This window comes from Silene latifolia, chromosome X (genome assembly GCF_048544455.1).
Source record: "Silene latifolia isolate original U9 population chromosome X, ASM4854445v1, whole genome shotgun sequence".
Taxonomy (NCBI): domain Eukaryota; kingdom Viridiplantae; phylum Streptophyta; class Magnoliopsida; order Caryophyllales; family Caryophyllaceae; genus Silene; species Silene latifolia.
This window is the reverse complement of record NC_133537.1, coordinates 335,102,333-335,128,131: the sequence shown is the minus strand read 5'-3', so window position 1 is coordinate 335,128,131 and position 25,799 is coordinate 335,102,333. Positions and strand designations below refer to the sequence as shown.

The window sequence follows — 25,799 nt, the reverse complement described above, 5'->3', positions numbered from 1 at the left end:
TGACCTTGTGTGATTGTTTCTTGTTTGCTTCTGTTGTGTCTTCCATGATCCCTTATGGTGAGCAGTCGGTCTTTCAGGTGATGTCTTGGAAGTTGGCTGGAGTCTTGGCAGGGATGGGTCTTTCACAAGTTACGTCAAAAGATAGTTCACCTAAGGATGTCGAGTTGTATCTTTGTATCAGTAGTCTAATCACTTGTAATAATTCATAAATGTTCTTTTATCGACTTTTGATAATTACTTTCCTCGGGCAACCGAGATGGTAATGCCTTTATATGCTAGGGAAGGTCTTCTTAAGGCTCCTTGGTATATGGGGGTGTTACAGCGGCAATATCAGACGTTAATTCAATCAACAATTAATCCATTACCGTACCTTCCCGAAAATATCATCGAAGAAATATTACGTAAGTTACCCTGTCAGGCCATGGTGCTGTCCAAATCAGTTTGCCAGACATGGAATTCCATAATATCGTCTCCCAAATTCATGGATTATTATCATAAAAATCTAAGTTACCCTGTAAATTGGCCAAAGGCTACTCGGAAACACGCCATAGACTACACGGTGTAATCCTAACAAGTTGTTAAAGTTGTTTAGAAAATAGCCTTTTTCATCCGTTGTACAAGATAATATTTAATAAAAATGCAAATATATAGTACTAAATCAAAAAGTGAGAACTTCAAAAGCATCTTAAGAACATGTCCTATACATTAATTATATGGCGTCTTGTATAGAATTGTGTAGACAACACAATTATTATTACTTTTTGGTGACAAATATGGATTAGTCCATTACAATTATAACAAGCAATTAAAAAGAGTAGCAGAAATGATTAAATGAACTATAACAAACAAACTCAGACATAAATATGGTGCACAAGATTACTTAGCTTGATTTTATTTTTTATTTTGACATAAATAAATAGTGTAAAAAGGGCTTAGAATCCACGCAAGAAAGGAGTTGATCCATTAAACAGTATCTAAGATACTCCTTAATAAATCCACTCCTTTTTTTTTTTCTATATTATTTGTAGGGGAATAAGGAGCAATGAGTCAACAAGAGGCTTCATTTTGTGAGAGTGAGTGTACATATCTTCTCCCGTATAAAGCAGCTCTATCACTCGAACTGAGTTGAGAATTCGCATCAAAACAGGCATTGAAGGTGCCTTGGGATCCAAGAAAGCTTGGTTAATATCCTTCCACGCATTTTCAACCTCAATGCTCAGCACTTGACATGCTTCCGATGCTGTCACCTTATACTCCTTCATGTAGCATTCTACTGCTGACGGTATGTGCGCTCTTTTCCGCTCCAGCTGCATTCAAATTAACATTTAAAGTTAATAATAATAATAATAATAATAATAATAATAATAATAAGCGTTTTTCTAAAGTGTGCCCTTAGGGCACATATTAATAACACATGCAGTATTTGGTAAGATTATCAACATATTCACATGAGATACTGAAGAATATTCTCATTTTTACAATATTTAATGAGAATATGTTGATAATCTTACCATATATGGATTATTAATGTGTGCCTCCAGGGTACACGTTAGAAAAACCCTAATAATTGTTGAAAAAGATGGCTGCAAAAGCCAACTTGGTTTATCCAAGTTTTCAATACTTGTCCCACATCGGTGGGTTAGTGTTGCCTTGGTCAGTTTATATTGACTATTGTCTCCCACTAGTTAATTGTGTGGACTAAGGAGGCTTTTGTTGGAAGTATTGGGCCTGTGGGTTTGGGTCCAAACACACACGCGTGCGCGCCAGTCCGGCCAGGCTCGGGCTCGAGTTTGAGTTTGGGTAGAGCACCTGCGGTGCGGGCCAAAGGCCCCTTTTTATCTTTTTGGGCTTGTGTGTGAAGTGGGTTGTCCAACTAGTTGTGTGTGAGTAACAGTCAGTCAAATGTGAGTGTTAGTGGGCGCTGTTAATGCTCCACTAATTACGTCATTGACTGCTGCTTTTATGGAGTAGTTTTTGGCTCCGTCTGTTGCCCTATTTTGCTATAAATAGAGCGACTGCCTTTACTCTTTACACACAACTACAACATACTTCTTCTTTCTTTCTTTTTCTCTTCTCTCTAAAAATTCTGGGTAAAGTTCTGATCTGTTCCAGGTCCTTCAGTTTCGAGTGGGCGATTCTGAGGGGCAGCAGTAGTGTAATCCTTGGGGAACTACCGGTGCATTGCTGATTGCCACCACGGTCGTACCGAAATAATAGTTTTCAAGGCAGTGGTTCCGCACCACGTCACTACCTTTCACTTTTGGTATTTCTGGTCCTTCTCTAGTTACTGCATTTATTTTCCAACAATTTGAAAACTATTATATTATTGCAGTAGCTATGTCTGTTATTTCGAAAATTGTTCCTGAATTGGCGAAACTAGAGTCGTTGGATGGTCACAATTATAAGCGTTGGTCCCAGAAATTATTGATGTATTTTGAGCAGTTAGAAATTGATTATGTTTTATTTAATGACCCGCCTAAACCTATCACCCCTACTGATGTTGAGACGACCCCTCCTGCTGCTAAAGATGTTAAGTCCAATGAAGAGGATATTGCAAAATTTGTGAAGGACAACAAAACTGCTAGGTGGCACATTCTGAATAATATGACAAACACCCTGTTCGGCTTATTTGTTGTGAATAAGTCCGCTAAGTTTATTTGGGAGGCTTTAGAAACTAATAAGTATGGGGCTGATGATGCGGGGAAAAAGAAATATGTTGTGGGAAAATGGTTGGGATTTCAAATGGTTGACGGGAAACTTATCATGGATCAAGTCCATGTCTATGAAAACTTATGTGCTGATGTTGTGAATGAGGGCATGAAACTTGATGATATCTTTGTAGCTAATGTTCTGCTAGAGAAATTCCCTCCCTCCTGGTCTGATTACCGAAACCAACTTAAGCACAAAAAGAAAGACATGTCCCTTAAAGAACTTATAGGACATATGAGGACCGAGGAGGCTAATCGCCTTAAAGACCTTCCTGCTAGTCAATCTGTGACTGTTCCTGCTGTTGCTGCTGTTAAAGCTAATCTGGTTGAGTCTGGTGGTCCGTCTAATGCTGAGAAATATAAGGGTAAGGGTAAGGCCAAGGTTGGTCAGGGTAAGAACCAGGGTCCTGCTAAGAAGAATGGTCCAGGGAAGCATACCAAACCGGTTCCTAAGATTCAGAAAGCTGCTAAGGGTCCTATTGTCTGCTATGTCTGTGGAAAAACTGGGCACAAAGCCTACCAATGCTCTGAGAAGAAATCTGTTGAGGCCAATGTTCTTTGTGATGATGATGTTATTGCAAATTTTGTGGTTGTGGAAGCTAATCTGGTGGGTAATGTTTGAATGGGTCTTGATACTGGAGCTTCGAGACACCTCTCGGCCGATAGGGGTTTATTTCCGAGATTCGAGGAATTTGCTGATGGGGAATGCGTCTACATGGGTAACTCTTCATCTGCAAAGATCACAGGCAAAGATAAGATCTTTCTCAAACTCACCTCGGGGAAAACACTTGCTCTCAGTAATGTTTTATTTGTACCCTCATTGCGTCGAAACCTTGTGTCTGGTGCCTTGTTAAACAAAGCTGGTTTGAAACTTGTTTTTGAGGCTGACAAGGTGGTAATGTCGCGTAATGGGGAATTTGTGGGCAAGGATTATCTTTCTGGGAGTCTTTTTGTATTGAACACTGATTCTGCTATTATTAATATTGCATCTTCTTCTGCCTATATCGCTGAGTCTATTGATGTTTGGCATGGTAGGTTAGGTCATGTGAATGTGGATTACATTAAAAAACTTAGAACTATGAGTTTAATTCCGAGTTTGACGAGTCAAGAATTCTCTAAATGTGCTAGCTGTGTTGAGGCTAAGTTTACAAAGAAGCCTAGTAAACCTGTGACTACTAGGAACACGAGTCTTCTTGAGTTAATTCACACCGACCTAGCTGACTTCAAAAATGTTGCAAGTAGAGGTGGCAAGAATTATTATGTTACGTTTATAGATGACTGTTCTAGATACACTCGTGTCTACTTGCTTAAGACTAAAGATGAAGCAGAACAATCTTTTATAAACTTTAAGAATGAAGTTGAGAACCAACTTGACAGAAAAATTAAAAGGGTAAGGTCTGATAGAGGTGGTGAGTATAAATCCAGTTATCTAGCTGACTTTTGTGCTGCAAACGGTTTAATACATGAGACTAGTCCACCTTACTTACCCCAATCCAATGGTGTAGCTGAACGTAAAAATAGAACCTTAAAAGAAATGATGAATGCTATGCTTTTAAGTTCGGCCTATCCGACGATTTGTGGGGAAGCAATTCTTTCAAACTTGTCACATTCTTAACCGTGTACCTCATAAGAAAATTGACAAGACACCCTACGAGATTTGGAAGGGCTATCCTCCTAACCTGAGCTTCCTTAGGGTATGGGGGTGTTTAGCTAAAGTGGGTTTACCTGAATTTAGGAGACCTACCGTTGGACCTAAGACCTATGATTGTGTGTTTATAGGTTATGCTCAAAATAGCTCTGCTTATAGATTTATGTCTTTGAGTGACCGTTCTATATCTGGGGCTAGAGATGCCGAATTTTTTGAGCATGTTTTTCCTTTTCAGAAAACTGTTGTACCATCTCCTAGTTTATCTGTTGCATCTCCTAATTTGTCTTCACATGCTAGTGCTAGCACTTCTATTGATGTTTCTGTTGAACCTAGAAGAAGTAAAAGACCTAGATGCCCAAAGAACTTTGGTGATGATTATGATACAACTATGTTGTCTGAACTTGGCTACACTGTTTGTGCTAGTGATGAGTTTGTTTCAGCCTTTTTAATAGAAGATGACCCAAAAACCTATAGTGAGGCAATGAAATCCATTGATGCTAATTTTTGGAAAGATGTTATTAAAAGTGAACTTGACTCTATTGTGTCAAATCAGACTTGGGAGTTGACTGATTTACCTAAAGGTAGTAAACCCATTACAAGTAAATGGATCTTTAAAAAGAAAATAAGACCTGACGGTACAATAGAGAGGTTCAAAGCTAGACTTGTAGATAGAGGCTTTACACAAAAGAAGGGCATTGATTATTTTGATACTTACTCTCCTGTGACCAAAATTTCGACTATTAGGACTCTTGTCGCCTTAGCTGCTATTCATAACCTTGTTATACATCAGATGGATGTTAAAACTGCCTTTTTGAATGGTGAACTAAGGGAAGAGATCTATATGTCTCAACCTGAAGGTTTTGTGATTGAGGGTCAAGAGAGTAAAGTATGTAAACTGAACAAGTCGCTTTATGGACTGAAACAAGCACCTAAACAGTGGTATGAGAAATTTAACAACACTTTGATAAGTAATGGGTATGTGGTTAACAATTCTGATTCATGTGTTTATTCAAAATTGATGGGATCTGATTGTGTAATTATATGCCTATATGTTGATGACATGTTAATACTTGGTAATAATTTGGAGGTGATAATTAGAACCAAAGAATTTTTGTCATCACATTTTGAGATGAAGGACTTAGGAGAAGCTGATGTTATCCTAAGAGTTAAGGTCATCCGAAACCCCAATAGAATCTGTCTAAGTCAATCTCATTATGTTGAAAAAGTGTTGAAAAAGTTTAACTCTTTGATGTTGTGCCTGCTAGAACACCCTATGATTCTAGTATACATTTGTGTAAAAACTCGGATAACAGTGTTTCCCAAGAAGAGTATGCTAAAATCCTAGGTAGTGTGATGTTCCTTATGAACTGTACTCGACCAGATATTGCATATGCAGTTAGTAGACTGAGTCGTTATACACATAACCCTAACATTGAACACTGGAATGCTCTTCGTCGCTTGTTAAAATACCTAAGAGGAACAGTTGATCTGTGTTTGCATTATGGTAAATTTCCTGCTGTGTTAGAAGGATATTGTGATGCAAATTGGGTTGCAGGTAACGATGAGATTTGTTCTACTAGTGGTTATGTCTTCACCATGGGTGGAGGTGTCATATCATGGAAGTCTTCTAAACAGACTTGTATAGCACGCTCTACCATGGAGTCGGAGTTCATAGCTCTTGAGTTGGCAGTAAAAGAAGCTGAGTGGTTGAAAAACATATTGGTTGATGTACCAGTATGGGGAGGACGGCTTACACTGGTCTCCATGCTGTGTGACTCGAAAACTGCTATTGGCGTTGCAAAGAATAGTGTCTATAATGCGAAAAAGATACACATGCGAATAAGGCACGCTGCAGTTAAACAACTCCTTGAGAACGGAGTGATTACTGTGGACTATGTGAAATCCGAAAGTAATCTTGCCGATCCCTTTACTAAGGGGCTTACTTGATGAATTATACACCAGGTTGGACTTATGTCCTTAATGGCTCGTGTGAGAAGTGCTAGTGGGAAGCACTTGAGCCACCTACGTAGGTGTGATGATCCCAAGACTATGAGAAGTCTTGTGAACACATCTATTAGTACCAAGGTAACGCATAAGCTCTAAAAGGCGCGTTGCACTCTGAAAATCGTGGAACGATCAAATTCGAAGGTATGATATGTGTTGTGGGGGGTATCGACTGAAGCTCAGTTAGGAATTCAAATCGCAAGATATTCTCTCGCTGTAAGTAAGTTGTTTCCTCACTTCACTAAAGTGTCAATTCAAATTGAAAGATATTGATACCTAAGTATCCAAACTTTCCTTTACTCAGAAATTTCTTCTCTTTGCTTTTCTTCGCCATCTGTGGGGGATTGTTGGAAAAGATGGCTGTAAAAGCCAACTTGGTTTATCCAAGTTTTCAATACTTGTCCCACATCGGTGGGTTAGTGTTGCCTTGGTCAGTTTATATTGACTATTGTCTCCCACTAGTTAATTGTGTGGACCAAGGAGGCTTTTGTTGGAAGTATTGGGCCTGTGGGTTTGGGTCCAAACACACACACGCGCGTGCGCCCCGGCCCGGCCCGGCTCGAGCTCGGGCTCGGGCTCGGGTTTGGGTTTGGGTAGAGCACCTGCGGTGCGGGCCAAAGGCCCCTTTTTATCTTTTTGGGCTTGTGTGTGAAGTGGGATGTCCAACTAGTTGTGTGTGAGTAACAGTCAGTCAAATGTGAGTGTTAGTGGGCGCTGTTAATGCTCCACTAATTACGTCATTGACTGCTGCTTTTATGGAGTAGTTTTTGGCTCCGTCTGTTGCCCTATTTTGCTATAAATAGAGCGACTGCCTTTACTCTTTACACACAACTACAACATACTTCTTCTTTCTTTCTTTTTCTCTTCTCTCTAAAAATTCTGGGTAAAGTTCTGATCTGTTCCAGGTCCTTCAGTTTCGAGTGGGCGATTCTGAGGGGCAGCAGTAGTGTAATCCTTGGGGAACTACCGGTGCATTGCTGATCGCCACCACGGTCGTACCGAAATAATAGTTTTCAAGGCAGTGGTTCCGCACCACGTCACTACCTTTCGCTTTTGGTATTTCTGGTCCTTCTCTAGTTACTGCATTTATTTTCCAACAATAATAATAATCAAGTAAAAAGTATATAAACACGAACATGAACAATGAAATACCTCACGTGACACAATGTCATCCATAAATCTACAAATGCAGCATATAGAATGTAGAAGTGGAGGTTCACTAAGTAACCAAAGGAAGACATCCTTAGTTGCGACTTCTTCCATTCCAACCAATGAAACCACTGACAACATTGGATAACCTGTGGATGGCAAGGCTATTCTCAAGTACTCTTCCATTGTTGGCACCTTTTTTTCTACAAGCCATTTTGCTTCCTCTAGATACGCTTTCACTAGCCTTTTCATCTGATCATCAAATTATCGATCTTAATTTTGATGAAATTACTGAATTTTAATATTGACAATTTTAATTATGGTTAATTAGCGTTATCAAGTGACATTGATATTAAATACTCCCTTCTATTCACTTTCATTACAACATTAGTTGAATATATGTGAGTAGTATTTTAATGAAAACTGCAATTTCAGGGAACTGGGGTGAAAATTGACATAATCCAACTTACCGCTTCTTTTGCATAGCATATTGCAAAAGACCGCCCTCTTTTGACCATTTCTTCCTCCATTTCGCTATAAATTTCAAGAACTGCTTGATAAATTGTCTTCATATACTCCGGGAGTTCATCCATGACATGAATATCCCACCTAATTTGGGGTACTCGTAAATTTGTTATTGTTCAATAAAATCTTATAAAACCATAGAACAATAATGTTTTTTTTTTTTAACAAAGACAATTGAATTATTATATTGTGAAATCAACGATCTCTCGTCTATAGACTCATTATTATGTGGCTATGCTAAATTTTGTTCCCAAAATTACGTATTGTACCTCTCGAAAGCTTGTGTGAGACGTTCTAGCTCTTCATATGTACCATAGACATCATAGGTATCATCAAGAACTGAAGCCAAAGCGATGACTTTGACAGCAAACTTACGGGCCAAGGCATATTGAGGCTCATAATAAACTCCAAGTATCCAAAAGTAACACTCTGTTATTCTATCACGAGCGTATGGCAACTTATTCTTCACATCAAGGTCTTTCCACCACCTACACGTTCAAAATCAATGAACTAATGCTAAGATAGAGGTAAATAATCGTACAGATTGATACGTTTAATCTTGGTTAAAGTACGTATGTTTGAAGGGAAAATATTTAAGAATTAATCTCTTAATACATATAATAGGGGATGTTTAAACACAATTACAAATTTATAACAATGTTTAAACTTGGTTGTCAGTATCGTCTACTCATCGTCTTGGTATGTATCGTAGACTGAGTTTTATTATTGTGTTATTTGTGCACTTAGTTTAATCGACCAATATTATTAGTTTTTCTTTTTGACATATATCACATTTGGAATAATATATGCGTTTATTTTAACAAAATGCAATACCTATTTGGCAAATTCAATGAGAAATTATACCAAAATATTTATACGTTTTTATATGAAATTATAAATCTCAACATCACAAGTTTAATTTCTAAACTTTACATGTTTATATTAGATGAAACTAAAGATTAATTAAATAGATTATTAATACGACCTCCCAAAGAGCCGTTGCAACACAACACAAAGAGCCGTTAGGCTCCAGCAAGAAAACAGGGCAACAAGTTATTTCCTTCCCCTGTTTTGGTACATAATATAATTAGCTTAATTTGTTTCCGTAAATATTTGATTCCCTTTGTTTGTATAAATAGGCTTCAGGAATTCTTTGTACAGAACAAGTTTGATAATAAGAATATAATCTCATGTTAATATCTCAATATCATCTTATAATATGGTATCAGTGACCTAATTCTGTTTTTTTTGCCAATCTGCCGTCTTCTTCTTCTGCATCTATTCAATTTTTTTCTCCATTTTTTTTGAGTCTCTACTATGACTAATCCTCCTAATCCCGATACAACCAAATCTCAGTCTGTGTCGTATGTTCACGTTGAGAACACGGGCCACAGCATCACCCCCGTCGTTTTCAACGGGAACAACTACGATGAATGGTCTAGATCTTTCAAACTCGCTCTTATGGCCAAGGGCAAACTCGGATACATTGACGGCACTATCGAAAAACCATCTACGACTGCAGCAACTTTCGAAACATGGCAATCAACGAATGCGTTGCTCACCATGTGGATCTACAATACTATTGATTCTACTCTCCGGAATCGTTGGCCAATCCGAGGCCAAACTGGTATGGATTGATATTAAAAATCGTTTTTGTCAAATTAATGAGGCTCGTCTTTACCAACTGCAGGCCGATCTATTAGCTTGTCGGCAAGGTCCCACAGAATCTCTGGTTGCATACTACGGGAGGATGACCGCTATTTGGAATGCTATCTCTGACTTGGACGCACTTCCGTCTTGCTCGTGCAATCCTTGCAAATGTGACTGGTTGCCTCTTATCAATGCTAGACGGGAAAAGAAAAGAGTCCGTGATTTTTTAATGGGTCTTGATGAACGTTTTGCTAGCACTCGTTCTCACATTATCGGTATCAACCCTCTTCCTTCTTTAGATCTTATTTATAATCGTTTGTTACAAGATGAGGGCGTTCGTAATTTATCTTCCCACGTTACCGATCCTACACCCACTGCCATGGCTTTCGCTGCTCGTCTCAATCATGGGGCACGACAGTCCAGTGGTGGGCGTAGCGACAATAGAAATGACCGTCGCAATTCTTCCGAACCTTCCAAATATTACTGTATTGCTTGTAAGAAATCTGGTCACAGTCTCAAATTTTGTTATCAAGTAACCGGGAAATTTCCCGATTGGTGGGGCGATCGTCCCCGTGACCGTATCTATATCGACCCAAATGCTACTGACTTGAGTGGTGCAGTCTTTGTACCGGATCCCCGTGGTAAATCCCAGGCTGACCGCTCCAAACCAAGAGTCTCTGGTGCTCCACCCAAGGCGCACATGGCCACTGTCAATGGTGCTCATGGTGCATCGTCTTCCTCCCAGACGCCCCTGGCACAATTTGATAAAATTGATCTTAATTCATTGACTCCCGATGAATTGGACAAACTGGGGAACTTGTTACAGGCTCGGAAAACAGAGCAGTCTAGTGACCGTCTCAATGGTAATTTTTCTCCCTTTACTTGGATTATTGACACCGGAGCATCCCACCATATGTCGGGCTGTCTCTCCTACTTTTCGAATTTAACACAGATTACTCCAATTTCTGTCGGTCTTCCTAATGGCGATCTTACGATCGCTACACAAAGCGGTGATGTCAAACTATCACCCCGTCCAGTTTTACTGAAATGTTCTTTATCTTCGCCAATTTAAATTGCAATTTAATTTCAGTGTCTAGCCTTCTTGTTGATACTACGTTAACAATCCAATTTTCTCATAATTTGTGTCTTATTCAGGACCGTTTCTCGAAGACGGTGATTGGGGCGAGTGAGCAATACGAGGGACTATACTACCTCAAAAGCGTCCGAGATGAGCAAGCCTACGCCTGTATGACTGGGTCTCCTAACCCTCTTGAGTTGTGGCACCGAAGGTTGGGGCATCCATCTTCCAATATTTCCCGTTTTTTGCCTTTCTTTAATAAAACTCAAACTTCTCGATCTCAGGATGTTTTTCACAGTAAGACTTGTGATATTTGTTTACGCGCGAAACAAACTCGCGAACAATTTCCTTTAAGTAATAGTCATGCTAATTCTCTTTTTGAGCTTATACATTGTGATTTATGGGGGCCATACTCCAAAAATGCGTCATGCGGGTCTCAACATTTTTTAAATATTGTGGACGATTTTTCCCGTTCCACATGGGTTTATCTTTTGCGTCGTAAAAGTGATACAAAACAAACTTTATTAAATTTTTTTGCTATGATAGAGCGTCAGTTTGACAAGAAAATAAAAATTTTTCGCACCGATAATGGTACCGAGTTTCGCCCCCTTATTCCTTTCTTTCACAAAAATGGTATTTTATTTCAAACATCGCAAGTGGACACCCCTCAACAAAATGGTCGGGTGGAACGCAAGCATCGTCATATTTTAAATGTCGCCCGCGCCCTTCTTTTCCAAGCTAGCTTACCCTTATATTTCTGGGGATAATGTGTCTTAAGTGCGGTCTACCTAATAAATCGTACTCCGACATCTCTTCTAAATGGCAAAACTCCTTACGAAATGATTCTTAATAAACCACCGCCTTTCGAAAATATTCGCATCTTTGGCTGCTTAGCCTATGCGCGCAATTTAAATCGCTCCCATGATAAATTTGCATCTCGAAGTCGCAAATGTGTTTTTATTGGTTACCCATTTGGTAAAAAGGGGTGGCGTCTTTTTGATTTAGACAACGGATCCTACTTTGAGTCCCGAGATGTTATCTTTGTTGAAAACGAATTTCCCTATAAACATTTAAACATTCAGGAATTACATACAGAGGCTCCTTCTCATACTCTCGACGACGCTTTTTCTATTGAAGCACCCGTTTTTATCTCTTCTCCACAGACCTCTAATGACACCACAACTCCCTCATCTAGCACTATATCAGACCCGTCCACTATACCCAGTACAGACCCGACTTCTACCGCTACAGACCCGTCTTCTACACACACTACCATACCCTCTCCCGACCCTTCTACATCCGCTGACCCGACTACTTTGAGACGAGGCCATCGAATCAAAATCCCAAATAGCAATCTCAAAGACTTCGTTTTATCAAAACCTCGTCCCTCGTTGAACTCACTCATCGCCACAACATCGTCTTCAGGTACCCCTTATCCCATTTCTCGTTATCTTCATTATAAAAAGTTTTCAACTAATCACCGTGCCTTCTTATCGGCCGTGACCAAAAATCACGAGCCTAGTCTCTATAAAGATGTCGTGCAGGTCCCCGAATGGCGTGACGCTATGAAGCTTGAAATTGACGCTCTTGAAAGGAACAATACTTGGACTCTTGAAGATCTCCCTCCCAATAAGAAAGCAATTGGTTCCAAATGGGTCTACAAAATAAATACAATGCCGATGGCACAATTGAACGCTACAAAGCTCACCTAGTTGTAATGGGCAATCGTCAAATTGAAGGCGTTGATTACAATGACATTCGCTCCGACTATAAAACATGTCACGGTCCGGACATTGCTCGCTATCGCTGCCGCCAAACAATGGGTCATTCATCAAATGGACGTTCATAATGCCTTTCTTCATGGCGATCTTCACGAAGAAGTTTACATGAAACCTCCACCGGGTTTTCTTCCCTATAATAATGGCAAAGTATGTCGGCTACGAAAATCTCTATATGGCCTCCGTCAAGCCCCTCGATGTTGGTATGCTAAACTTGCTTCCGCTCTCTTACAATATAGGTTTAAACAATGTCCGTACGACCACTCCTTATTCTCTATTTCACGGCCTGATGCCGAGGTCCATGTCTTGATATATGTCGATGACTTGGTTGTTTGTGGCAACAATCTCAACTTCATCACTCGTTTAAGGCATACCTCAGCAAGTGCTTCCACATGAAAGACCTCGGGACGCTCAAATACCTTCTTGGTCTCGAAATTGCTCGTCACAAATCGGGTATATTTATCTCGCAGAGGAAATATGCACTTGATATCTTGACCGAAACAGGTTTGCTAGGCACCAAGCCCGCCTCTACTCCAATGGAACCCAATCATAAGCTTGCTCTCTCCAAAGCCGCACCCATGCCTAATCCCCAGCAATATCGTCGTCTCGTGGGTCGACTCGTCTACCTCACCATCACCAGGCCAGAATTGACGTATTCAGTACATACACTTGCCCAGTTCATGAATAATCCGACAAGTGAACATTGGGCTGCAGCTCTAACTGTCGTGCGCTATCTCAAAAAATCCCCGGGACAAGGGATACTACTACGGTCTGACAGTAATCTCCGACTGAACGCATACTGTGACGCCGACTATGCAACATGTCCCACCGGCCGCCGTTCTTTATCTGCTTATCTAGTGTTTCTCGGGTCATCCCCGATATCGTGGAAAACAAATAAACAAGCAACTGTGTCACGCTCCTCGGCCGAATCAGAATACCGAGCAATGGCGTTTACAGTTTGCGAACTCAAATGGCTAAAAGGTTTGCTTACTTCACTAGGTATACATCATCCTCAACCTATTCAACTTCGATGTGACAACAAATCTGCTCTCTACATTGCCCGGAATCCGGTATTTCAGGAACGTACGAAACATATCGAAGTTGACTGCCATTTTATACGAGATGAAATTACGAGAGGTGTCATTGCCCCGAGCTACGTTCACACCAAAGCACAACTTGCAGATATTTTCACCAAAGCTCTCGGCCCTGCCTCCTTCGACACTCTCCTCTCCAAGTTGGGTGTCTCGACTCTCCACAGCCCAACTTGCGGGGGGGTAATACGACCTCCCAAAGAGCCGTTGCAACACAACACAAAGAGCCGTTAGGCTCCAGCAAGAAAACAGGGCAACAAGTTATTTCCTTCCTCTGTTTTGGTACATAATATAATTAGCTTAATTTGTTTCCTTAAATATTTGATTCCCTTTGTTTGTATAAATAGGCTTCAGGAATTCTTTGTACAGAACAAGTTTGATAATAAGAATATAATCTCATGTTAATATCTCAATATCATCTTATAATAATTAGGGTTATTTCATGAGAATAATCCAACCTATGCCCTTCCTTCCTATATTAATCCAACCTATGTTTTAACTCATATTAATCCAACCTATACACTTATTTTTCTCATAATAGACTAGATAACCGACTACTTGTTTATCAGGTCACTTCGAAAAAAAAAAAAATCATTAACAATAATACAGCAACTTTTTTAACTCCTTCCCTTCTTCAACCCCTTCATTCTCATCACCAATCACCAAACACCCCACCACCATCACCACTACCAGATTCCACCATCAACGCCACCAGTTTCGCCTACGACCACCCACCTTTCCCACTCACCACTAACCTCCTACAACTCTCGCCACGACCTGAGCCTCCCCCCGCCGGCGTACAAGATATACCAGATCTGGTCGACCACCATTTTCGAAGCTTCTCTCCTCCACCATTCGAGATGCGGGTGTTATGCGTGGTCGTCAACTTGTCATGGAGTACGCTGCGAATCTCGAATGGATAAATAGATGGTTCAATATGTGGGGTGTTGGGGCGGATGGCGAAGGAGAGAGAAAGGATGATGGCGGTGGTCATGAGTAGTAAAATGGGCAAGTTAGTTTGCAATGATTATTGTAGTTCAATAAATAAAATTGGAGTTCATGTCTAAGGAAATTATGGGATTTTTGTATTTTGTACTGCTAACTCAAGGTTGGCATCATATCGTGTATTTTGTCTTTAGATTGTAAAAGATTGCATATGGTCAATTGAGCAAGAACAGGCTCTAGGCTTTAGTAGTGTTTCGACGAACATCCGCAAGACAGTGATTTTCTCATGGATCCCTTTAATTAGGTTATTTGATTAGTGAGTTTTTCTGGGTTGTATGAGTGATTGATTGAGGGATTTTAGGAATGTGATTTTCTGGATTTTGTTTTTAATTTGGAAAAAGTTGAATGGAGAAGATGAATTAACTCAATTTAGTGAAGAAGAACAAAAAAATAGGGGTCATAGCCTTGTGACCTGAAACTTTACAGGTTGTAACAGGTAACAATTTGGCCAAGTTCACTAAAAGATAAATGAGTGTATAGATAAGATTAATATGAGTTAAAATAAAGGTTGGATTAATATAGGAAGGGGAGCCATAGGTTGGATTATTCTCATGAAATAACCCTAATAATTATAAAATTATAAACTTTTACTGGTGAAGTCGTCATCCCTTTCATTGTAATTTCCTTTCATTTGTTTTTGAATGAAATGAAATGATAACTTTTTTTTTTTTTTATGACGAGGGGGTTGAATCCCCCCGGGCCCATGCATTCCCGCACCACCACATGGACCATGTAAGCCACCCCTTCGGGGGCTGCAGTGGCCAAGTGATCATCGCCCCAACTGGTAGTCGAATTCGGGACCTCTCAACTCCTGCATTTATGCAAGCTTCAAGGTTTAACCCGGCTACCACTGGACTAACACCACTTGGTTAAATGATAACTTTTTGAAAAAAAAAAAAATTGTAAATGACATACAATACTTACTTTGTAATAATAGTAAGCTCCTCTTGATGTTGCAATTGCAGCAAGTTGAAGTCTAACTTTGCAAACTTGAGAAGAACTTCGTTGTGAAGCTCTATTTCTTGGTAAAGGGATATGTATTTTCTTGCTCCTACTCTTGGAAGACATTTCTGAACCGGCCACCGCAACGTGTGCGATACACGCGCCGCTAGAGAGGGTCTAAGAGATGGTAACTTGAGCTCAAGGGTATTCTTAGTAAACGCAAGGGCTTTATCCAATATGAGTTCGCCTCGCAACCTGAGGTGTGTTGCTTCGTATAGGCATAACATCCCTTCTACATCCTCGAGAATTAAGTCCTTAAATCCATCTTTGTTGCCCCTAAATTTATTGAAAATACCTGCCAAGTATAGCATAGTCGTGCTTCTAGTTAGAATAATCCGCGGGTCAAAAACTTTGGGACCGCAAGTAGGTAGATTCGTAGCACCGAAATGAATACGAATATGGACACGAAAACGAATGCCGACACAGACACATACACAAATAGAATGAACATGTGATACGGTATCATATATAATAATATAATGTAGGTCACGGGACACATTTTTAAATTTAACAAAATACACTCCGTATATTTTGTAGTTATACAAGAATTTGTTTTGTTTATAGTCATATTACTCGTATAAATTTGTTCTCTTTTGCGCTTACCTTCAAGTCTCCAATAACATACGTGTCAGTTATTTTCATATTGATTTTTTTTTCTTCATATAGCTTAATTTGCATATATTAAAAATATATAGCGATTTTCTCACTTATTTCCCTCTAAGGTGTATCCCTCCTTTTTTCACTACACTTTGACCGATTATAACTCTTGGCTATAAATTCAGAAATTGGTATTTTTTTCACATTGACCGTAGCTACGAATTCAAAAAACGATGATGTTTTTTTTTCAAATTCAATGCCTTTATGAGATATTTAGAATGAAAAAAAATTACCATTTTCTGAACTTATATCCAAAAGTTATCGGGGTCAACGTTTTTGTGCAAAAAAGGAGTGATAGACCTTAGAAAATAAAAAAAAGTTGAGGGTACAAATGAGAATCTCAAACATATATTATTAGAATATTAAAATATTGATTAAATTTCAACCATCACCTTAAACTTTTGGTTGAGATGGTTTTCTCAACATGGTATCAGAGCCAGGTGACCGAGACATATCTAATTAAAATATTGAGGAGGCGTATTAGGATAATAAAATATTGATTAGACCTCTATTTATGATGTTTGATTTCGTATTAACTTGATATCTATACTATCTAATTAAAAGGCTACCTTAACACATTTAATTTTATTACACATCACCTTAACACATTCGGGGGGTGTTTGGTTCACGCGTGGGTATGGGTTTTTATTTTGGGGGTATGGGGTTAGAAATCAATCAAAGCTAAAAAAATCTTCAAAATACAATATTTTTGATAATAATTTTTATACTATTAAATCATGTAGAGTAAATTTAATCAAATAAATATATAAAAAGATTTTTTTACAATTATTTTTATCATTTTTTAATATTTCTAATTTGATACTATGGTATCAATCTCATACCCACCCCACCTCTCTGGGTATAAGAAACCCATGCCTCATGGGTTTGAGGTATGGGTATGAAACCTTCATTTTTGTCAAACAAACACATGGCATTCCAAACCCATACCTCATACCTATATTAGGTGAACCAAACACTCCCTCAATTTTATCCCACATGCGATTTGTACACCTCATTAATTTATATCATTTTCAAATATGGAATAATAATTAAATCTATACAATATAGTTAAAAGGCTAACTAAAACATTCAATTTTATTTCAAGTGACATTCTTATAATTAATTTTATTTATTATTTGATTATATAATGACCATAATTAAAAATTTAGAATAACAAAAAAAACATTTAAAATAAAAACCGCAAAATCTCAAATGATTTTCACACAAAATTAATAATTTTAACCCTTGAAAAGAAAACGAGGATTAAATAGGAAAACAAATAAAAGAGTTGTTGATCAGAAGATGATAAGATTATAGAGGGGATCAGAGAATCGCATAAGAAAATATTATTATTGATCATCTATCTAATTCTGATTCAATACATGGGTGTATATATATAATAAACCCTACTAACATAAACCCTAGACGATAACCGACCTTAATGAGCCTAATATCCAAATACCCTCCCGCAATCGTAATGGCAGTACATAGTACGAACTTTAAGATTGGAGAAATATAAAGAAAAAAATATAAAAAGAAAAAAAATGAAATCTTCAATCTTCATATTCTTCGATCTACATTAATCTTCTTCGTCTTCAAAGGTAGGTAAGAAAAGAGTTTACACTCGTTAAATTTCTTCGAACAAGAACGTTAAGTTTTTCAAACTTATCGAATATGAGTTAATTTGAAGGACCACTAATCGAACCTAACAAATATCAATAAAACGGAAAATTATTCGTCAATTTCAAGTTCTGGAGAACGTTAATTTTTTCTAACGCCAAATAGATTTGGACCACCATCATGATAATTATAAGTGCGTAACTCGCCGGTCATTTTTATACCACCTTAAACGAATTTGAAGATTTTTAATCAAAATTCAAAAGAAATTATTTTTGGAATCTTTCGATACCATTGATCAGGGATTGAGGGGTACTCTCATGATAACCAATTGGCTAAAATCAAGATGAGGAGAAGACACAAGGTGTCGTACACAATTATGGGATTTTTCTTTAAAGCTTAACAAATTGTTGTAAAATCCCGCCAGTGAGCACCATAACCTTTTACTCACCGGCAAGAATGCGGAAGCGGTTTTCTAGAGTCCTCAAGAAAGAAACTCTGATACCATGATAAGATTATAGAGTGGAGAGAATCACATAAGGAAATATTATTTTTGATGATCTATCTAATTCTGATTCAATACATGGGTGTATATATATATATATATATATATATATATATATATATATATATATATAATCCCTACAAGCATAAACTCTAAACGATAGCCGGCCCTAATGAGCCTAATATCCTAATACAGTACGGACTTCCGTGTTATTATGTTTAATTTTCATAATGCACATCCTATTTTTTCATTTGGCATGTTTCCAAATCATTCGTGCTTATATATAAAGATAGTATTAACTATTGACCAAAAGAGAGAAACTTATACAAGGTTTCAAAACTAGTTGTCTTTTAAATAAGAAGTTGCTAAATCTTTCCAATTCGCGGTATTATACTCTATAATAAACAAACAAAATAATTTAATAACATTCTAACCTTAGCTTAGACCAACTAATTCACAATTTTGCGTATAATATCCCATGACATTAAGTTTATAGACAAATTAATTCAACTACCCATTTATCTATACACTAATAGAGTATTACTTCGTATGATATAATACTAGTGTAAATCCCGTGTATAAATGCACGATTTTTTTAGTTCGGGATGTTAGAGAGCTTAACAAATAAAGATGATAAAATTAAAGCGAATTTAAATATTTACACACTATGGATAAGAGATATTAAGTTAAAGTCGAAGAATATATATTTATTTGTAAGTTTGTACGTAGTATTAGAAGCTAAAACTCTATGTGAATATCTTCATAGACAATGCCAATTAAAATTGCGTAAAACATTTAGCGGAGAATATATGAATTTTCATATTTATAAAATTTAGATTAAATATATTATTACAAAACGACCTATATGAAATGTTATTAATTACGTAGTAGCGATTTGTTGTACTGCAATCATGTTTTATATGTAGACTAATACATGATATAATATTGAGATCATATAAATCAGATGTAAGACTCAACTTTTAGAATAATGACAAATTGACAATTAATAGAACCAAACTCCTTACTAAAATAGTTGAGTAGAAAAACTTAGAGTAAGACTTATTCTTTTAGTTCAGGCAGATGAGAAAAAAAAAATGAACTTGAAAATTAATAAAGAAAATTGAGTGAAGTCGTGAAATGTATATTATATTGTTTTAACACAATTAATGATTTCAATTTATACATTTTATCAAATAATTTTCTTGAATTTTTTTTATGAATCTAATAATAGTTTTATAGTTTTTTTTATACAGGGTAATTATGTGTTAAGTCATTCTCTAATATATAATAATAACACTAATAAAAGTGTTCCGGGTGTAATTCCAGAGCAAGTATAGTTACCACCCGTGGCTTGTTGAATGATGTCTTGAGTTGAATTCTCCCTTGGTCTTAACCGTTCCTCTCGGCCTCTCCTGCAACAATGAACGAACTGAGGGCTTGGCTTTGAGCCAAGCGTACCCACTCCGACGCCCAAGTCAGTAAACTTAGATGTATAAGTTGTATGCTAATTGGCTAGGAATATATTGTAGAGAGATAAGGAAGATTATACCAGATGAATAGTGTATTTAGGTCAAGTTATGTATTTCTGGATTGGATGGGATCCTTTCCTCAATGAAGGTTGAGGAGTATTTATAGACTTCACCTTTTGTCACGTAGTGGCCAAGTGGCCAAGTGGCTAGCAGGTGGAAAGACTGATCTACCCCTCGGCCGAGGGACCTATGGCTGGCCGGCGGGCCCTGGTGACCCGCCACCGAGGGGTCTTGGATATGAGTACGCGGATATGGGTCCCGGCTGGCAGGTTGTCATTGCCGGGACCCAGATTGGCAGGCCGATGGGCCGCATCGGCTAGGCTGTCTAAGTCGTTGACTTGCTGTGGACATCTTTGACCTTGCTCAATATGTTGACTTGGTCAGCGGTGCAGAATATGCCCCATCAAAAAGATTTAGTAATTTATAATTTTTAAATTTATATTAGTTTTGTTTTGTTTTAATTAAATGATTACAATTCAGAGTTTAGAAAAGATTATATAATGTAAAACTAGTTTGAATGCCCGTGCGTTGCAACGGGGTAATTAACTTATTTATAATGCAAAAAAAAAACATAAGGGTTTAATGTTTACATTCCATGTCTAATGATTTGTTTACATATTATTAAAATATCTCTTTTAAAAAAAAAATAAAAGATTAATATATACGTGGGTTAACTCTTATTTAGAATCATATAATCACCCCACCTTATACTAATCTTTCGATGTGGTACAATTCTACTATTTATAAGTAATATATTCACCAAACTTGGATTATTTTTCTAATGTGGGACAATTCTACTATTTATACGTAGTATATCATCAAACCCGCATTGTTTTTCAATGTGGATAAATAACATACTCAGAATTACACCATCTTTTTTGCACTTAGTTCGACATTCAACCAGATCCCGAATACCGAATACGGTTAATTGTTACACATTATATTTAATAGTTATATTTAAATTTAATAATATGATTAAATACTCTCCATTAATATTTGTCGCTGTTTTTCTTCATTTTTTTTTTATCATAATTGAGATACGGAAATTTCCCGTGGTACCCCTTAATTTTGTCAGATTTTTCATGTTACCCCTACTTTTAAGAATCTACCTACGGTATCCTTGAAGTTCCATTTTTTTGCCCATGGTACCCCCTAATGTAAAAATTTGTTAAATAGACGTTAAGTTTGATGGCGTGACAATAAAATAACAATTAAAAAATAATACCCCTTTATTGTTTTATTGGTACGGATATCTCTCTCTTTTAAATGAAAATTTAATTAAGTATATCATTATAATATTGGAAATTTCTCATGGTAACCTTGAACTTTGATAGATTACACATGGTACCCCTAATTTTAAGTTTCTACAAATGGTACCCATGTGTTCACCTTTTCTTTAAGAATACCATTTGACAACTTCCGTCATAACGTCATTGCTCCTATGACTTTTGACCCCTTTTTCTTTTGTTATCTAGTACACAAACACTTCATCATCTAATTCTTAAATCCAAATTTTATTTAATAAACTAACATTTAATACCTAAATAACAAAACACAAATAGCATGGTATGCTCAATTACTCAAGTTACTCATAGGAGTAACGACGTTATGAAAAAAGTAAACACAAGGGTATTATATGTACAAACTTAAAATTAGGGGTATTATGTGTAATCTAACAAAATTCGAGGGTACCATGAAAAATTTCCGTTATAATATTGACCATTTTATCGATCTTTCTCCCACCTAAAAAAATGTTACAACTTTAAAAATTTAACATTTAATTCAAGATTATATTTAAAGTCTCTTATATAATAAGTATACTTTGAGAGATTCCATATATTTGGGGTGATACCTAAGTTCCAAGGATAAATTCTATTTATAATTATGGGATCACCCCACCTTATGATAATCTTATGATGTGGGGACAATTCAACTATTTATACGTAGTATATATTTATCACACCTACATTATTTTTCAATGTGACGAATAACATATTTAAAAGTACACCATATTTTTTGAACCTAATTCGAAATTCAACCCGATTTAATAATAAGCAAATACTACATTATCTATTAATATTCATATGTTTGTTTTTTATTTATTCTTATCATAATTAAAATATGTGCAAATGATATGAACCTATACTCTAATGATAGAATTTTTTTTAACACAATTCTAATTATATTATTTAAACGTAGTACATTTACCACACCTATATTATTTTTCAATGTGGGACATATAAAATCTATAGGTAGAAAATATAATGACATAAGAGACTCAAAAGATTTTGGGTTGATGCCTAAATTCCAAGTATGCCTCCTATTTATAATTATAGAATCAGCCACCTTATACTAATCTTTCGATGTGGGACAATTCTACTATTTATATGTAGTATGTTCACCACACCTACTTATTTTTCAATGTGGGACAAAACATACTAAAAAGTACACAATTTTTCATATTAAGAAGTACACCATCTTTAATATGTGCAAATAATATGAAATTTATACTCTAATGATAGCATTTTTTACCACAAAGTTAATTATATTATTTTCATAATTTTTTTAACGATATTTTTTTTGACAAATGAAATGTAAAAGTTTGATATAAAAATTGGAAATATCACTTGAATATAATTTAGGAAATATACATATTATAATAATTAAAAGATTCTCTACTTTATTTTTTACATCAAAAATTATACTTTCCTAAATTAATTTTTGATGATGTGGACGCTCTCAGATCGCTCGAAAAAACTCTCTTTTATATATATATATATATATATATATATATATATATATATATATATATATATATATATATATATATATATATATATATATATATATATAGATATTATATAAAAAGGAAAAAAGGTAATGAAAGAAAGACTTATTTCCATATTTAGCGAGATTTCTTTTGCAGGAAAACATTGGAAAATTTTTATTTGGGATATTCTACATGGTACCCCTCAACTTTTCGACTTTCTACGTGGTACCCCTACACTTTTTAAAACATACATGGTACCCCTAATTATTGTCATTATCACTAAATGCACCCCTAAACTTTATTTTCCGTCAATTAAACTCAGTTTTAGGCGTTAAGTGATGACTTGGACGTGTAGCCAAGCTTGTCATTTATTATCCCATGACATATAGACTCTATTAAGCTCAATATCCATCTCGATCCTAATATTTATTGATATATATGGGCTAAAAAATTTTTGACGGAAAATTTATTGATCCCATGCCAAATTATCACGTCCAAAGATGGATATTGAGCCTAATAGAGTCCTTATGTCATTGGATGATAAATGACAAGCTTGATTACGCGTCCAAGTAATCACTTAACGTCTAAAACTGAGTTTAATTGACGGAAAATAAAGTTTAGGGGTACACTTAGTCATAATGACAACAATTAGGGGTACCATGTATGTTTTAAAAAATATAGGGGTACCATGTAGAAAGTCAAAAAATTGAGGGGTACCATGTAGAATATCCCTTTTTATTTTCTTAGAATATAGGAGGATGTGTGACATACCAGTTGAAACATTGTAGCCATGTTGCCGTAGAAGTCGAAACAAGAGGGCTAAGGTTACTAGTTCATAATGTTCGTGATTATTCTCGTCCTTAAAATGCTCGAAAACTCGTCGCAACATATCTTGAATTTCCGTCTCAAAGTGGTACGCAATCCCCAAACGCTCAACTGCATCAATAATGCTCAACTTTTCACTAAGATGTTCAATGGTGAAGTCATCTTCATGTTTGAGCATTTTTTGCACTTTTTCTTTCAGCATTTCAGCTTCCTCAAGCCATACACGAATATTCTGTCAAAAAAAGGACAATTATTGTTAATTTACATGAATCTGGCCGGGACGAGTATCGTATTTAGCGAATGTACCTTATTGTCACAGGCATATGTGACGAAGAAATCCCCCCAAACTGAGGGATCGTAATTTGCAGACTGACGTTGCTGCAAATTTCCTGCACTATTGTTTGATGCCGTTGCTGCCATTTTTCTTTTCTTTTTTTGAAATTTGTTGTCTATAAGAAATTAAGAATTTTGATATTGGTGATGAGTTGAATCAAAGTTGTACGTTATTTATAGGGAGCATATGTGCATGTCAATGTCATGATCGTGGGAAGGAGAATCCGAAGGCAATTTAATACAACATGCGAAATTTGACAATCCCTCCAAATGTATTAGACCTTTGCTTTAACAATTGCTCTTTTATAAACGCTTAAGAATAAAACGGGTCAAATACTATCTCACAAGGCTAGATAAGACAATTATTTGGTAGTGTCTAGGGATGGCGGTCTCCCTTACTGCTGTGGATATCCATCCACCGAAATGAAATGGGTGGGATATGGATGACGAATTTTTTTCGAATTTAGGATAGGATATGGATATGGGTGAATTTAGGGTGGGATATGGATTATCGTCTCACCCGCTTAACCACCCTGTGGATATCCGAAATTACTATTTATAATTAATTTTTTATTAAGTTAATAATTATTGGAAAATGAAAGGGCGCCACCGGGTGACACCCAATTTGGGCGCCACCCTCTCACATGGGGTGAGTGGGGACCCCTTCATTAAAGAATGGTTGTGAGAGGGTGGCACCCAATTTGGGCGTCACCCGGTGACGCCCTATCACTATCATAATTATTTAGGTCATTAACGATTTCCCTTCAAAATTATATTACTTGTGTTTATGTGGATATTGTTATTTTCACTAATTAAAGTAACTTACTTTTGTTAGTTTAATCAATAATATAATGCGTTTGGTGGTTTCTTTGTAGTTGGCGTGGCGTATTTGTATGGTCACTTACTTTGCAAAGACACTTTGTTGTTGGATATATACTGGGTTGCTATTTGCTAACACATATTGTTACTTGAATTATGTATGCCTTTTAATTTTATCGTCACAATTTTTTTACGATATATTATCTTTAAATTTTATAAGCCGTGAAAATATCCAACGGATACCCGCTCCACCCACTTCACCCGGTGGATATGGATATGGATGGATGAAAAAATATTAAATGGATGAGGGTGGGATATGAATGACCATAAATTAAATGGATATGGCTCCACCCCATCCACATCCCACCCATTGCCATCCCTAGTAGTGTCTAAGAACTTTCTTTTTATCCTATCTATACTAAGTGACCCGTCTTACAATAAAAACGAATATATCCGTCTTCAATGAGAATTTGGTTGCTAAAGTCATACTGAGGGCCACCAGGCCAAATACGAGTACTATCCACTTACAAAAAGGTGAGTAACTTTGATAATTTGAACTTGTTATATTTTTTTTTTTTTTTTTTTTTTTGGTGACGAGGGGTTGAATCCCCCCGGGCACATGCAATACCCTGCAAACCACGTGTGCCATGTAAGACATCCTTTAGGATGACAGGTAACCGCAGCACTCCCGTGTAGGGAGTCGAACCCGGGACCTCTCAGTTCGTTGCCATTGCAACGCTTTGAGGTACTCCCGCACTCCACTACACTCAAGCCACTTTGGTTGAACTTATTATATTAATTTCGAGTACTTATGTTTTGATAACTTTGATATCAGTGGTGTCCTCAAATTACTGCGAATCATAATTGTTCTCTATGTAAATCAATATTTGAGGTTGCCTTGATTGAGAATGCCGTATCCTTCTGACAATTGGTCTATAAAAACTATTTCAGATTTTGCGTGATGCATATATGGCAAGTCATTAAAAATGAAGAAAATCCAAAAATGAATACTTTAAGTCCTTTTCTTGCCCTTAACTCATTAAAATTAGGAAAATGAGATGGCGGCGCTATCGGGTGGTATTCAAATCTGGCGCCACCGAGGATAT

General features: G+C 36.8%; 1 protein-coding gene across 1 annotated transcript; it reads right to left on the bottom strand.

The window, feature by feature from the left end:
- Nucleotides 1–689: 689 nt before the first annotated feature.
- On the bottom strand, nt 690–23,995 carry LOC141622388 ((-)-germacrene D synthase-like). The gene is made up of 7 exons (XM_074438426.1): nt 23,848–23,995; nt 23,488–23,773; nt 15,561–15,933; nt 8,304–8,522; nt 7,980–8,118; nt 7,513–7,761; nt 690–1,307 (listed from the first exon to the last, which is right to left on the bottom strand). Exons 1-7 carry the CDS (start codon nt 23,959–23,961, stop codon nt 1,014–1,016), a joined length of 1,674 nt encoding a protein of 557 aa, XP_074294527.1. The 5' UTR covers nt 23,962–23,995; the 3' UTR covers nt 690–1,013.
- Between the last annotated feature and the right edge of the window lie 1,804 nt (nt 23,996–25,799).